Source organism: Melanotaenia boesemani, chromosome 21 (assembly GCF_017639745.1).
Source record: "Melanotaenia boesemani isolate fMelBoe1 chromosome 21, fMelBoe1.pri, whole genome shotgun sequence".
Taxonomy (NCBI): domain Eukaryota; kingdom Metazoa; phylum Chordata; class Actinopteri; order Atheriniformes; family Melanotaeniidae; genus Melanotaenia; species Melanotaenia boesemani.
In genome coordinates, this window is record NC_055702.1 from 16,396,123 (window position 1) to 16,413,031 (window position 16,909).

The 16,909-nt window shown below is 39.0% G+C and overlaps 1 protein-coding gene across 3 annotated transcripts; it reads left to right on the top strand.

Moving 5' to 3' along the window:
• The first annotated feature begins 306 nt into the window (after positions 1-306).
• On the top strand, positions 307-16,909 carry LOC121632874 (carnitine O-palmitoyltransferase 1, liver isoform-like). 3 transcript variants are annotated; one of them, XM_041974662.1, is made up of 19 exons: positions 307-451; positions 3,118-3,285; positions 4,742-4,881; positions 5,490-5,661; positions 5,971-6,072; positions 6,443-6,580; positions 6,759-6,836; positions 7,206-7,313; positions 8,381-8,465; positions 9,122-9,317; positions 9,398-9,586; positions 9,682-9,787; positions 9,875-9,991; positions 13,084-13,248; positions 13,459-13,587; positions 13,765-13,920; positions 14,035-14,148; positions 14,406-14,498; positions 14,795-16,909. In XM_041974662.1, exons 2-19 carry the CDS (start codon positions 3,145-3,147, stop codon positions 14,918-14,920), a joined length of 2,355 nt encoding a protein of 784 aa, XP_041830596.1. In that variant the 5' UTR covers positions 307-451; positions 3,118-3,144; the 3' UTR covers positions 14,921-16,909. The 3 variants fall into 3 exon arrangements, with proteins under 3 accessions (XP_041830596.1, XP_041830594.1, XP_041830595.1); XM_041974660.1 differs by lacking the exon at positions 8,381-8,465 and adding an exon at positions 7,792-7,879 and having other exon boundaries at positions 14,795-16,908; XM_041974661.1 differs by lacking the exon at positions 8,381-8,465 and adding an exon at positions 7,792-7,879 and having other exon boundaries at positions 315-451; positions 3,109-3,285; positions 14,795-16,908.

A 16,909-nucleotide genomic window follows, 5' to 3' on the forward strand; every position in this document is an offset into this window, starting at 1 on the left:
GACAGTGCCCACCACTGGACCTCCCAAGGACCACGGCACTCGAACTGAAACAAAAACAATCATACAAATGTGATTGTCTCTTTCTGGTACATACCTGTATAGTGTATTTTCAGTGATATTGCCAGTAATTCCTTAACTCTGGTCCATTCGGCAACTCAATTACAAGGGATTATGAAAAATGTAGAGTATATAATTTTACCACCAGTCTTCCAAAAAAAAAAAAAAAAAAAAAAATGCATCAGTTCTGCCATCGTATGATTGCAAAACTTCCCATGGTCACTGAAGGCAGCACAAGGTCATCCGCGCGAGCATCTTTAGCTAGTCGACAGGAGGAGGAAGCCTGAGTGGCGCTTCAGCCGTAGGCAGTTGGTGGTTGTGCGACGTCAGAAGTTAACTATCTGTTCCTTCTTGGCTAAAGTACTGAAATTTCAAACCCTGTACTCGACAACAGGTAAGCCAAGTAGCTTCGGTCAATTCTGTAGTCTGATGCGATGAAGACTCAAAACTGTAGCATCTTTGCTTCAGTGTTAGCAAGCCATTTCAGCAACCGTTGACATAATGGGCTGGGCGCTCAGCTAGTCAGTACTAGCATTGGCTAGCTTTCGTTTTTAAGCCTAAAGTAGTTCTTTTAAACTTAAGCTAGCTTTAAACCTCCATCAACATTCTTATAAAGATTTTAGCTCTAATATTATATATATATATATATATATATATATATATATATATATATAAAGATAATACGTGCTTGATATCTAAATAGATAACAGGATGACTGTGTTTGCATTGCCTTTTCCTACAACTATTGTCTTATCTACTTCGGCTTGACTTTGCAAATTATTCGGGTGTCATTTCATAAGATATTTGCTATGTTTGTTAAGTTGTCCTATATCACAATGCATATCTTGAGGTTTACACATTAGCTACTTTCAGTTATAAGTTAACTGCTTCTGAAAAATGTAGAGCCCAGCTATGCCTGGACCTGCCTCGTAAAAACTCTTGACATTGTGTGGGACACTTGGTTAAAATGCTCTTGCATAAACTTTATATATGTCTGTAAACTGTTTGATCTCTTTAGTCCTATAATGAGTTCAATATTTACATGATATGCAAGGGTTTTTTGCAAATCACATCTCATGAAAACCCATCTGATCTCAAGTGCACGATTTCTGATGAGGTGATTTAAATATGATTTTGTGTTGGCTTTTGTTTGACATTTTATTTCTGGAGTTTTCAACATTAGGAACTAAAGCCATCCTAGGTTATGAATACACTGAGGGTGTGATGTCGGAACTTTAATAACTGTAACAAGAGAGCTTGTTTTAGATTTAAAGTCAAATCTAAAACTATTTAATTGTTCATCAAGTATAAACATGTGCGCGCACACACACACACACACACACACACACACACACACACACACAAGTAAATACCACAATTTCTGTTTATTTTTACACATTGTGACATGCAGCTGTATTCAATCTTCTCCACATCCATGTTGAGCAGAAAAGGCAGAAAGTTAAGTCAGGGTAAGTTCAAATTAAGTTGAATCAGCCCACTCAGTCCTCTTTTATTCTCTGGAGTGTTTTTAAGCTAGTGTTTGGTGGATTCTGCTTTGTTCAAGCACATTAAAATAACTTTTATACACTTTCATCTCTCATCTACAAGGTAGGATTCTGTGGCTTTTTTAAAATTCCTCAATCATCATGCCGACATCTGCTAATCTCTTTATTATAACACACAACTATAGACACAAACTGATGAATTTAGGACTCAGAGCTTGGATTCCTGTGCTCTGGAAACAAATGAAACTCTTAATGCATTTAGTCCTGCCAACGAGAGATTGATGATAACATTTTTAGGTTACCAGCATTTTGTGTTATGTCTGTGTTGGAACTGAAATAATCAAAGCAGAAATTTGCTGTTCTTAGTCAGTGGGACAAGCACGACTGGTTCTGGGAATGTGACCAAAGTGTTTGTTTATGTTTATGTTTGCCACATTCACACTGAAAAAAAGCAGGCTTGGTCTCCACAGGGGTGCAGTCCAGTGTCAGAGTGAGTCAACCTCAGGGCATTATCCACAGCCTATTTGTGGAGAGAAAAATCAATTCCCTTTGTGAGCAGAAGGAGGAATTGCTTCATACAGAAATACTCAATCACATGACCAGCCTGTCAGATTTCCCCCCTGAGCAGGAGGGGGATGTATGTTTTGAATTTATCTTAAAAACATATGCATTAAATGGATGTGAGTTGTCAGGTACATCTGCATACATTTTGCAGTTAATTTTCAGTTTGGGTCATCTGTATCTCCCTCCACACAATTTACTGCCATCTGCAGGGCTCAGTTTTCCTTCAGCTGCTGCTGCAAAGTTTTGAAAAATAAATCTGAATTAAAGTATGAAGAATGTCGCTGCAAGCTATTTAAAGTTTTCATGTCTTAATGGGATTTTTTTTTTCTTGGTTGTGGTTTCATGCTTCTGTTGGTGGTCTGTTAATAAATAGGCCAGTTCATCATATAGAAAGTAGCTGTTTGGAGTTCTTCAATAACCTTTATTATAATCCGCCTATGGGTATCAAAATATCTCATTCAAAACATGTCTTGTGGAAAATTTTATGTGTGGTTTCTAATACAGATTTAGATAACTCTATTTCAATAAAGCAAAACTGAAAGATTGTTCCTAATTCTAGTTATACTAAAATAACTAACAAGTTATACTCATAGTTATGCTCATAGCTGCCAAGCCAAGATTGAACACTCTTGTCTGACAGTTTTTTCTAATTTTGTTACCAAAGATTATTACTCAACATTTGAGCCTTTTTAAAAAACATTAAATCTGAAGGACAGAATGACTATGCAAATCTTGCATGTTCGAGTTACCAAAAATCCACACCAGACATTCAAGCAGGTCTGTTATCTGAGTAGGCTCTTTTCCATTGTTACCAACCAGCTTGTAAAAATGTTAAATATTTTAGCCTGATTTCCTTTTGTGCAGAGGTCTGTAGGTTTTGGTATGTGTACTCTTGTATCTAAGGTGTGGCTTTGATGCAGGACTCTGGTTTGTTTGCTAGCCCGTACAATCAGTAACAGAGCTTTTCCGGTCTTTTATTCAATCTCCACAGCAGGCCCTCTCATTGTGCACAGTAATCATGGCAGAAGCCCACCAGGCTGTGGCCTTCCAGTTCACAGTCACACCAGAGGGCATTGATCTGCAGCTGTCCCACCAGGCCCTCTCTGAGATCTACCTCTCTGGTGTGCGCTCATGGAAGAAGCGTATCATCAGAGTCAAGGTATCTGCTTTGTTTGGTTTGTTGATGGCTAGCTTGCAAAACCATCTGTAATAATCACAGTTGTATAATACAGCTGATCTTTGTATGTAAAAGTGAAATGTAAAATTATCTGTAAGCATAATCATGGTGTAGTTAGTGTTCATTCTCTGCTCATTCCTGCCAGTTTTCATGCTTTTTCATTTGAAAGCTGCAAACTTTGTCAGTGCATAGCATGAAGTCCGAAGGCATCAATTAAAATGAAGATCTTTAGTAGTGTATTCCTTTAAGATTATCCTGGGAACATTTAGTTTTACTTTATTTGTAAATCAGAGTAATCTGGCACACTTATATGTTAAGTTTATAAGCTGAATCTTTATTGCAGTCTTTTACTTGTGTCACATCATGCGGTCAGAGGCATTATTTATGGAGTAGAAAGTAAATTAATTCCACAAACTGCGCATGCGTCTAAATGCGTATTTCTAACAGTAAAAATCACAGTTGTCAGCTTGTGTTAATAATAAGTAAATGCTCTTTATATTTCAAATTTTTCTTCAGTTGTAACTTTTGGAATCATATTCTCGTGAATAAATTACCAATCAACTATTTTAGGTAGTATTTTACTTACATTTCTTCTCCCTACGTTTGCTTGTACACACGTATTATCTCACAATTATTTTACCCCATACATGGTAATGTTTCCAAATAAACTAAGTCTACTTCTCTCATAGTTTAACATGTTTTCATGAGGCGTGAAGGCTTACAGAATCAGATTTTCTGCTATCACAGCCATAGACAGTGTATGTCAGGTCTGCCATCTGAACAGCAAGAGCAAAAAAAAGAAAGAAAAACATTAAGCAGCCTCCCTTCATAGCTTTTGTTAGCTTCTCAGTTTATTGGTTCATCACAGTGCTTGCAAATTAGCTGTAAGGTTCCACTTTGCAAGTAGTTAGGATTGGTTATAAGTGCATACAGGCGGTCAGACCTTGTCTTTCGGAGACTATAGGGGGTACTCTGCAGATCTAAAGCAGAAATCCTTTAATAAAGAGTTGATGGATGACGTTCTGGTGACCAATCCAGGGTGGACCCTGCCTCTCGCCTGCTAATTGCTGGGATAGACTCCAGTTTTCCCACGACCCTCTATTGGACTAAGCGGTACAGAAAATTAATGGATGGATGACGTGTCTCTTGTGAAACATGAAAAACATCATATGAACCTGTTTACAAATATATAATAAACTAAATTTTTCCAAATGAGACTTGTGAAAAGCAGTTAAAGTAATATAAAGGGTGATCTGAAATTATTTTCTTCCATGATGGACATTTGCAGAGTGCAGTCTTAAACTAACAGTATGTAAGGATACTATACACTCAGTATGAAATATGTTAGTGTTATCTGGCCTTGACTAATTTGTAGGTGTACATGTCGGTGTTCCAATTCAAATAATGTAATTTGAGCTTCTTTCTCTCACGTTAACAGAACAGTGTGATAACAGGTGTTTATCCTGCTAGTCCATCCTCCTGGCTGTTTGTGGTCATAGCAATCCTGGCTACCATGTACACTCGCTCTGACCCCTCCATGGGACTCATAGCAAAGATACAGGAGCACCTGCCAGTCAGGTAACATTCATCACCAGCACCTTTTATGGACACGCCACGATTCCTTTTCCCTGATTCATTATTGTGCTTCAGAAAGATTGGCGTACAATGAAAAAAGACCTTAAAGGATTATTATCGCACACTGTCTAATTCATTTTTTGACTAATTGGTCAAAATAGTGAGCTGCCTTTTTGCATCACGCATACATTTGTTGCAATGCATTGTTTGTCAAAATTATATGTAGACAGCAGAGGACAGAAGCAACATGCCTGCAAAGACACCAAAGCACAGGACTTAAAATTTTCTTTACACAACTGTTTTAGTACAAATATTAACCTGTTACTTTACCCTACTAATATGCTCTGCATCCCTTTGTAGTGTTCAGTGAATCAACTAGCCGCTACAGCTTAAATTAACGCTCACAAAGAAAAAGATGGCACCACACATGAATGTTAATTCTAATGTCACGATAGCTGAACTTGGATAAGCTAGTTTAACCAATATTTATTTACAGAAATGTGTTTTTAGGGATATTCCCTACACTGCTCACATAAAATGATAGAAATTGTATGTATTTGCCCTGTTTTTATTCTTGTATTTTGCTCACTGGTTTTGTCCCTCATTTCCAGCCAGTCCATGAGTACACAGTGCCAAGCGGTGGTGTCAGCTATACTCTTCAGCACCATGTTATGGCTCTTGCTCATCTTCACCATGCGGCTGTGCCTAAAGCAGCTCCTCTCCTACCACCGATGGATGTTCGAGCAGCATGGAAAGATGTCCACTACAACCAAAGTTTGGGTGGTCAGTGCTTTTTCTGTTAAATAACCACAGCTTTGACTGTCCCCCAGCTGAGTCACCTTGTTCAGTGTTAAGTGTTAGATTTTACAGGCTCTTTACTTATGTATAAGACTTGCTAATTATCTGTCATTTTCTGTTTTTGTTAGATTTTTATGATGTCAGTTTTGTTTTTGTTGTCAGATCTGATTTTTATGATCTACAGTTAAATATTTTTCGAAATGAGCAAAAACTAAACTATAAAATAAAAACTGAAGACACATGGATGTGTGTTTTGTCACAGCTGAAGTCTGTATGTTTATGTGTCTGTGCCAGGCGCTGGTGCGAATCTTTTCTGGCAGAAAGCCTCTGCTCTACAGCTACCAGGGCTCACTGCCAAACCTCCCTCTACCTACCATTAAGGACACAGTCAAGAGGGTGAGATGTTACATGATGCAGAGGAAATAACATCACACTCATTAATCATCATAAAGTAGAGGGATCTTTTTTGCACATTTACCTGCTGTTTAGTTTTTATTTATTAGTATATTTTTTTCGGGAAGCTTTGAAAGAGTTTTGTCTAACTTAGTCATCTATCAGTCTGAGCTATAATGTCTTACTGAAGAGGTGAGGAGGGGAAATTAAAGCAACATTTGATATTGCTCATAATTGCAAAAGTAGAAGGTGTGCCCATATAATTAACTGCAAATGCTACTTTTTGTTAATTGTTTTTTTTTTTTGTTTTCTTTTCTTTCTACATTAAATAAACATTTGTGTTTAGATTTGTTGTATTATCACTTTTTTGTAGTACATGGAATCAGTTCGTCCACTGATGAATGATACAGAATATGAGCGAATGACCAAGCTGGCCGCGGAGTTTGAGGGCAGTCTTGGCAATCGCCTGCAGTGGTACCTCAAACTCAAAGCTCTCTGGGCCTCAAACTACGTAAGTGCTCTCAAAGTGTGACTACTTAAATCTCCACACAAAATAAAAAATTCCATTAACAATGAATCGCTTTGTAAGGTCTTGTGGATTTAATTATTTATTCTGTCTGAATATAAAATTGATGTGACTTTAAGTTGGCTGCAGTACTAGCTTTCTAACAAAAATTTGTATGTTTTAGGTTAGTGACTGGTGGGAGGAGTATGTCTATCTACGTGGGAGAAATCCTATAATGGTCAACAGTAACTACTATGGCATGGTATGAAAATCTCTTTATGTACTTCGGATCTAAGGCAGCACTCATTTTATCTGCTACTATTCTGTCAGGAACTAGCTTCCCTTTATTCAGCAGCATCTTTTTTTCAGCAGGTTTTGGCATCTTTGATTTCAGACAGATTTATATTTGTAAGGCTAGCACTGATATTGGTCATTAATGTTATGTAAATCTTTTAAACCCTAACATTGTCTTTTGATCAGAGCTTAGTAGCAGGAAATCAGTCATATAAATGTTGTTCTTGTTGAATTTAAGGCTTTGGCTTTTAAATATAAAATGTACTTATGGGTCATTTCTTTTGGTTGATTTCAGATATGTGAATACTGACTTCATGTATGTTTCCCCTCTGGCCAGGACTTCTTGTATGTGACTCCAACACCCATCCAGGCAGCCAGGGCAGGCAACAGCATCCATGCATTTTTCCTGTACCGCCGCAAACTCAATAAGGAGGAGCTTAAACCTGTAAGTTCAGCCACTATCCAACCCTGCTGCTCTGTATATGTAAAGACATTCATTATTCACGTCTCTTTGCTATGACAACAGACGAGCTGCTGCTCAGATGTCTCCAATTTTGAGCCATCAGAATATTTCTTTGTTGGAAACAGTAAATTATGATGGATGTATGTTGTGATTGTGTTGTGACTGGAACATCCATCCATCTGTGATAGTGTTTTCAGTGTTTGTGGCAGCATGTGGATCTTCATTCATTCAAGCTTTTTATATGTATGTCAAGACATTTCACCCTTCGCATACCATATTCATCCCTTATTCATTCCTTTTTTCTTATTCACTCCTCTTTGCTTCATTACCTTTTCTTCCTCTTTTCTTCTCACTCTTAAATAAAAACTCACCTCTTTTTGTTTGACTCTACTCTTCTTCCACCATTCATGTCTGTTCCTCTCTGCACCGTGGCCTTCATCTTCTCCTCTCCATTTCCCAGAGTCGTATCCCAGGCATTGACATTCCTCTGTGTGCAGCTCAGTGTGAGAGGATATTCAACACCACACGCACTCCTGGAGAGGAGACTGGTAAAGAGACTGACTTGTACACACACAGAGAAACACGCCATGCTGATGTATGATATGATGGTGACTAATATAAGCAGAGAACTTTAACAACAAAGCGTGCTTCAGTTTCTGACACACTGCTTCTTTAGCAGTGATAAGATGTACTGAAGATATCCCAACCCTCTGGAGGTTTATATATGGAATCAGTTTGAAGGACTGTGTGTGTGGCTCAAACAAAGTGTCTGTGATTCACCAAGTCCCTTCGCATCTGCTGTACAGCTCAGTCTGTCGTCTCATCTGTCTTCTCTTGCTTTCTGGTTTCATCTCAGGTCTGCTTAAGTTTCTGGAAAGGGTCTGTCTTTGACTAATTACTATTTTCTTCTGCTCATACATTTTTCCTCTTTCCTGGCCCCTGTTTTACTCACCTCAAAACTTATTATTTTCAACCATCCCATTTTTGTTCCTGTTCCCTTTTCTGCACTTTCTTTTCTGCTCTGGTCCTTCCTTTTCTATCTTACTCAGTGGTGTTTGAGGTCTGCAGTTCCTTGCTGTTCCTATCAGTTTGAGCGGATGTTTGACACTTGTCGAATCCCTGGAACTATAACAGGTAGATTTCATGCTCTTCTCTAAGTGGCCGGCTTCTAAATGCCAAACCAGTAAAATAAATGTGCCTAAAATCTCTCCTGTGTACAGTAACTCTTCCTTGTCCTTCATCATAATGAGTTAATTGGAGCCATACTGTATTAGATAATAGAATGAAAACACAAATTGCTTCCTTCCTTTAATTTTGCAATACAGTAATTTACTCAAGTTTACCTTTAATGTTAATCTTTAATGTTTTAAAATATATTAATAAAGAATAAATCTGAATGCATTTTGACATGACAAAATCAGTCAGCTTTGTACTATTTTTATGCTAATTTACAGAATAGTGTCACCAAAGCAACATCCCTCCACATTGTTCTCTGTTTTTTTTTCTTTTCTAAATGCCATTGTAAACAGGAAATTCTGGGTTATTTAAAAAAAAAAAAAAAAAGTTAGCACAGGCACACTGAATCTCTGAGTTAAGTGCATCTTCCTTGATGTCTTTGTTTCCACAACATTTTTTTTTCTAAGCACAATGTCACCATCTGCATCTTGCATCCCACAGAATTATCATTTTCAGTGCTGCACACCAAGATTGCTTAAAAATACAAAATACTTTCACTCCAAGTATTTCCTCTCACCTTGCCACTGGTTCCTCTCTTTCTTGCATGTCTGAAGATACTGTGCAACATTGGCATGACAGCGACTACATAGTGGTGTACCACAAAGGTCGCTACTTCCGTCTCAGGGTGTATCAGGCAGGCAGACTCCTGTCGCCAAGAGAGATTGAATTCCAAATTCAGAGAATCCTTGATGACTCTACACCTCCCTACAAAGGAGAGGCCAGACTTGGTGCCCTAACTGCTGGAGACAGGTGAGTTTAAAAGGCTATTAGTGTTTAAACCACACTGAAGCCGGGAGATAATGTCTGTTTTTCTCTCAATTATCAACCAGAATTCCATGGGCTAAAGCCAGGGCAAAGTATTTCAGCAGTGGGGTCAATAAACGCTCCCTGGACTGCATTGAGAAAGCAGCCTTTTTTGTGACCCTGGATGATGAAGAACAAGACATGATGGGAGACAATCCAGTAGCTAGCTTAGATCACTATGCCAAGTCTTTGTTGCATGGCAAATGCTATGACAGGTACTTTGGCTAAACAGATGATTGTGTTGTAAACATGCGCTTCCATTTGGTGACTGGGTATTTTTGTTTAACACTTGCCACCTTGGTTCCCACAGGTGGTTTGACAAGTCTTTCTCAGTGGTTTTCTACAAGAATGGAAAGAGCGGCATAAGTGCAGAGCACTCATGGGCTGATGCACCAGTGGTTGCACATGTATGGGAGGTATGACACAAAGAAAAAGGTAATGCAGTGTTGCCAGTTTGCTTAGAGGAGAGGCAACTCCTTACACTAACTGCTGTGTGTTTCCAGTATGTCCTAGGGACTGACAGTTTTCAGCTTGGTTACAATGAAGAAGGTCATTGCAAAGGAGAAGTGGATTCATCACTGCCTCAACCACAGAAGCTCAACTGGGAAATCCCTCCAGAAGTAAGATCCACTCAAGTGTACAAATTTATTCTCTTTTTATTCTCCTCAAACTAAACACAGATTATCACTACCATCATGGCAGCTGGTTACATTTTTTCAATTAATCATTATTTTTTTCATCCTTTATTATCAATAAATCTCCTTTTTTTTACTGTAGAGTTTTTAGTAATCTTTGTAGTTGTATAACCAAGAGTGATCCAGTCCAAAGTTACTGACTACAGCCAGTAAAAGTTGCAAGCCATGTATTAATTAATTTAATTTGTTTACAAAGCAAATTGTAAAATGACTTGTTTTGGTTTTGCTGCAAGTTAATGATTTCACGACCAGGGGAAGTAACTCTTGTCTCTGTTTGTTGCCTGGCAACCTCGTAGTAACAACATAGGAAAATGCTATAGCTATGTGCTATATTTACTCTAAATACAAGGGGTGTGAAGATGAACTAATATGAACCAAAGATAGATTTTAGTATTAAAGATAAAGTAATTACATTGGTACATAAAAATCAAATGTGTCATTAACTGGTCAACGGCCCAATTTTACCATCGATTTCCATATGAACAATGTGTTTGTACGGATCTGACAGTCGACACAAGACTTTTGTGTCAGAGTAGAACTTTGTGAGACATATTCTTTTTTTTTTCAGAAGTTGACACAGTTGCCTGAGGTCTTATTTAGATATCTGTGATATTTGGTAAAAACAACAGACAGTACAGGAACTGCTTTTTCTTCCATTCATTTACACCTCTAATCAAGCGGATCATTGTAGGGGCATAGTGATATATGACTCCACTCTGCTTCTCTCTTCACTATCTGTAGTACTAATGAAGCCTTAAAGCCCATTTCTACAGCATGAGAGAGCATAAATTAAATAGCCTAAGAGCTCAAACCCCACATCAAACTAAAAAACGCTTGGCTGGCAATTTTATTTTAGATACTTTCCTTATGTGTTGTGACCATCAACAGCTAATAGGTTACCAATCCGTCTTTTGACATTAGTCTTGCTGTGAATCACGTTGAACTGAACTGGCTTAAGTGATTAAAACAGCACAGAATATACAGCCTAACTAGTGATGATACTAAGAGTTTAACAGCTCTTCTCTGATTTACACCAAATGCAGAATTTTCTTGAGTAGAAGTTACTAAGCTGGATAACTGTAGAGTGACAAAGTTATCTTTACCCTAGCTTAGTCCCTTTTAGTTAGACTTATTAGGGAGATACACATCCTGAATAAATATGACTGTTTAGCAAATAACCTTATTTGGTTAAGGTGTCAAGTTTCCAAACGATTCCATGTGCAGTACTAAAAACAGTGACCTCATGGAGCAGTATGTGTTCAAAATCCTGCAAACGTGTAAAAGACTACAGAAAAAATGCGATTTGACCTTATGTGGCTAAAAAAAAGAAGGAAAGAAAAAAATTTTGGGTTTAAGTGGCTATTATTTCACAGTAGCTGGACAGAAAAGGGGGTCAGAGAGAGTGGGGGATGACATGCAGCAAAGGGCCCCTGGTTGGGATTTGTTCTTAGGCCAGTTGCATGAAGGAGCTGTAGCCTCTGAACATGGGGCCACTGCTCAACCAGTTGAGTTAAACACTACCCCATCTTTACTTCCGGCTCTCAACCGAGGCAGACGCTTTTTCTTCTCCCTCCCTCTCACTCTGCCCTGCTGCTACTGTCCTGTCATCTCTGAGCCTCTCTCTGCATTTCCTTCCAAAACTAAATCTTGGATATGGATTTGATCAGCTGGTCCCTAAATGCAATCGACCAAATTTATTCGAACCGGAAAACAGGCGTGGGGGAGCCTGCTTGCCCTGGCGGAACGTTTTCGGCTGGATATGTGATGGATTCCTGGGGAGCGTGGAAAGTCATGTGTCTGTCGATTCTTTCTGTCGAGGACGTGGAGGACATCTATACATTCGGTTTCATGATAACTGGGTTTCTGCTGTTTGGAGCGGGCGGTTTCCTGGCATATCGCAAAATTCGGACACTGTCGGCAGTCACTGGCAAGCTGCCGGATTTCTGTGCGGGTGTGTGCCGAGCTACGAACAATCAGGCTGTGGCGGTACAGGAGCTGAATCGTAAACTGGAGGCTATTCCAGTTCTGGATGGCAAACTGGTTGCGCTTTCTGGGCTTGTACGTGAGGTGGTCACCAACTTGGAGAAGTTGTCAGCTCGGCTGGATGGAAATTGACCCAAAATTCGGATGATTGGGAGTCGCCAGTGGGACCACTGAGAGACTTAAGGCAGACGAAACAGCTCTGGCCTGAACCAAAACAAATGCTGTTATCAAATTTGGCTCCCTGTGCTGGCCTTGAATGGCTGGCTGAAAGCTCCCTGGAATGTTTTGTTGATGGACGCTCAGTCCCCCACCCTCCCCTCACCCTCTTCACGGGCGATGGACTTCAACCTGGATCAGCCCTCAAGGATGCCCCACTATCATCAGGTGGCAGAGACTGTGAGGGAGAACTGGGGCAAAGTTCATATGCTCACTTTTACGCACACACACGCACCACACTCAAGTACATGACTACAGATACACCTCCCCGTTATTCACTGCCTTGCTGTCCTTCCACCTCCTTCCACTCCCGGGCAGTGGGTTCATTGGACGCGCTCTGAGAATGCAGCTGCGTCTGCACTTGCTGCGATGGGAGTCCCCCCCCTCCCCCCCCTCGCCACGTGTTTCTCATGTTGTGATTGTCTGAGTTATGTTTTTGTATGTACTGAGGAGTGTTTTTTTTGTATCTCAATAATGGGCCCTTAGGCCCAGTGTGGAGATGCCTATTTTTTATCCTCTCAGCTACATCTTACTCCCTAATGTTCCTTTCACCTATATCTAAGACAAGGAGCGCTGTAGAAATGGCTGCTCCGTCAGTGTATGCCTGTTCTGTTTGTGTCATCATATGTTGTTTTGTCTAGTCTTGGATGGGTTGTACTGAAAACATGAATTTCCCTGCAAAGGGATTAATAAAGTATTTTTCATTTTTCATTTCATTTCATTTCATTTCATGTGGCTAATCTTTTATAAATCACATGGTAGTGGTTGAAGGTATGTCACTCTTCTCAGTGTTGACTGTTAGGATGTGTTTCTCTCAGTGTGAGGAGCAGATCACCCAGTCCCTGGTGGTGGCACAAGCCCTGGCCAATGACGTGGACTTCCACGTTTTCTCCTTCCGAGACTTCGGCAAAGGCAAGGTCAAGAAGTGTCGAGCCAGTCCTGATGCCTTCATTCAGATGGCTCTTCAGCTGGCCTACTACAGGGTATGCTCATTTTCAACTTTAATATAAGCAAGTTTACATCCAGATTGTTTAGTGGACTTGTGTTCATCTGCCCAACTATTACAGGTGTGATGCTCTTTGACTGCACTTTAGTTATCTTAAGCATCACCAGTATGCACATATGACAACACTGCATTTGGACATTTATTTAATACAGTCTGATGCATACAGGTGTATTTTTCTGCGTTCCAGGATCGGGGGATGTTTTGTTTGACGTATGAGGCCTCCATGACCCGTCTGTTCAGGGAGGGCAGGACCGAGACTGTTCGCTCCTGCACCAATGAGAGCAGTGCCTTTGTCAAAGCACTGGAGGGTGGAGAGGTGGGAACATAGAAACTAACATTTTTGGTTGGGCACATTGAATTACATGAAATTTAAAAAATAAAAAAAACACCTTATTAATTATTAAGAGGAAAAATTATTACAGGATTAGGTGCCCCTTATAACACACACAGTGTGTGTTTAATCATGTACTATTCTCCTAACATTCTCCACTAGACAGCAGATGTGTGCAGGCGTTTGTGCCGTGCAGCATCAGATAAACACCAGCAGCTATACCGCATGGCCATGACCGGAGCTGGTATTGACAGACACCTTTTCTGCCTTTATGTGGTGTCCAAATACCTCGGAGTGGAGTCTCCGTTCTTGAAAGAGGTTTTTTTATTCATTTATTTTTTCTCATTCTTTTCTGTGTTTCTGAGTGTATTTCTTAATTAGAGGCAAAGTGCAGGGCCTAAGGGCACTGATTTGATGACTGCTGTGTTTCAGGTGCTATCCGAGCCATGGAGGCTGTCCACAAGTCAGACTCCTCTCCAGCAGGTGGAGCTGTTTGACTTGGTCAACCACCCAGAATACATTTCTTGTGGAGGCGGCTTTGGACCAGTTAGTATTACCCACACGTTTGCAAACACAAAGATGGTGTTTAAGTTATATCTGAACATGAACTATAAATTAACCAACATTTAGAGGTTGTTGCACATATTTATACATGTGTGGTTTTTCTCATTACATTTTAAGATATTGTTTATCTCCAGTAGGGACTTTGGATAACAATTTCAGGATTTTTTTTATTGAAAGTAATATCTATTTTACCTTTAAATGTGAGTTATGGGTATAAATATGGTCTGTGTCTCTTGCAGGTGGCTGATGATGGCTATGGGTTGTCTTACAACTTCATGGGAGAAAACGTCATGAACTTCCACATCTCGTGTAAACGCTCGTGTCCCGACACTGTAAGTTTAATGAGAACCATTTTTCGTACAGTGTAAGAAATAAATCTATGACAACTTTAGGTCAATGTTTGAAATCTGTGGCTAAATATCTACAGACATTAGATGCGTCTTTGTCAGTACTGAGATGGAATATTTTTCACTGTTGGTGTTTAGACTGAAAACAGATTACACACAATTTAAAAAAAAAGATTACATCAAAACATTTTGGGTGGATTTTGGGGATATGCTAACAGCTTATTTTCTTCTCTCTAATATAAATATGCTTCATATTTCTCTGTGTTGTGTCTCCCTTCAAGGATCCTCATAAGTTTGGTGACCAGATCAGAAAAGCTCTGCACGATCTCCTAAAGCTGCTGAGTCCTAACCAGAAGGAACCCAACAAAACACCGGAGAGCCGACCTGAGGTCAAAAAAGAGCAGTAGATACTTCATCAGGGGGAAGGAGGAAGGAAGAGGAGTAGAAAGATACATCAAGTCGGGAACGGCAGATTTTTGTTCCTTGTGCACTGAAAGTCAGTCAGGTGGTTGATAATCAAAAACTCATTTTTTTATTGATTATGGCAGTGAAGGTGGTATTTTTAATAGTGTCTATATTTGCATATGTGTTTATTAACCGTGTGTGACAGAGAGGATAAGGACCACAGAAGAACAAATCAAGAATAGGTTTGGTTTAGTTTAATAGTCAAACTCCTTGATCTTATGTAATCCAGAGCCGAGATAAATAGTTATAAATATGATGTAGGGTTACAGTAAGAAGAGGCCAGTAATCATTGCACCACTCAGTGTTGGGGTAGTCTATCCTAACATCACTCTACTGCAGGGAGCATTTAGTGCAGTATGTTTTAACAGTATAAAATATGCCTATTTCTGCCACCACATCTATCTTGTTTAATAAAAGCAGCTGGAAGTGTTTGATACATTTTGATTAATGTGGTATTAGAACAGAGAAAACACGAAGGACTGTGGAGGTAGTTTTTATTTTCTACCATCTGAATGGAAAATTGTTAAAGTGACACCAGGATATTTTTTAAAACTGGGAAGGCTGACCTCTGAGTGTTTACTCAGTATGTGTAAATCTGCTTTTACATACATGATTGTAATGCTGTGCTCAGTGCCAGGTGGTGCAGTGGGATTAGAGACTCCTTTAAATTCAGCGCTGTTTGATGGGAATTATTTTCAGTGTCAACTCATTCAGGAAACAACTTCTGGATTGCTTCTTTTAAAAACAAGATCTAGCTGTACCGTCCATAAAGTCCACTTTTTCACTGCAACCATCATGTTTTATTCTTTGTTTTTATGTAAAAAAAAAAAGCACCATAACAATGCAAACTATATTTATGAACATGATGTGCAATGATTCACTCAGCAGCACTACAGGTCAGGTGTGAAGTGTTCTGCAAGTGTCACAAATCTATTATCTCCACTGCCTTTTTTGATTTTCATTTCAGATCCGACCAGCTTGTTATATTATGTCATTGCTATCGTGAGGCTTTTTAATTCAATATTACAATGGAACATAAAGACATTCTTAATAAAAAAGTAAAAAGAAAAGCTTCTCTTTGCTTGGACTTTCTTATGGTTTGGGTTATTAATTTGAATTAAGCTACAATCATCTGGCAAGCTCTTCATTTTGTACAATGTTTAATTTTAATTCCCTTTCAAACATTAGTGCATCATGCTTCACATATGAAGCAGCATTCCCCACCACTTAAAAGCAGTGTGATGAATCCTGTTAATAAAATGTAAACAGGCCTTAATATGCTGGTTTTTATAAATGCAAATGGCCAAAAAAGTAAAAATAATAATAAAACAAACAGATAAGACATTAGGAAAGCAAAAATGTGGTTCCCTGAAAACTAAATGTGTCAAATGTCTTGTCAATATTGCTTTATAAAAACTGCACAGAAACTTGATATGTTTTAGGAATATTCTTGGATGACAAATGGATGAGCAAACGCCACAAAGTCTTTAAGTCTGACTTTGTTTTTGAGTTTGAGTACAACTAAATCTGATTTTATGTCATGTTTTTACAGGCTGTGCAAACTACTCCAGCTCAAATGCAAAAACAGATGGCGTCCGTATGTACATATGTATATTTTTCCAGGATGGCAGATCAGGCTTCATCGGTTTTTATTCTTTTCCTTTTAATTGAAATTACTTCCATCAGGTTGGACTCTCTTGTTCGGAGTTGTGGAGGCAAGAAAATACTGTACCTTTAATTAAACCAATTGTAGTTATATCACTATGCTAGTTATTTGTAACTTGTAGCAATGTTCAAAAACTAATGAAAGATGTCAGAGTTTACTTCTTTCAGAATAGCTTCACTCACACCAGAAATATTCAAACTGATGGATGACCTCATCTCAACTCTTATCCACCTTGTAATTTTTTTTCCCTGTGGCTGAATAAACT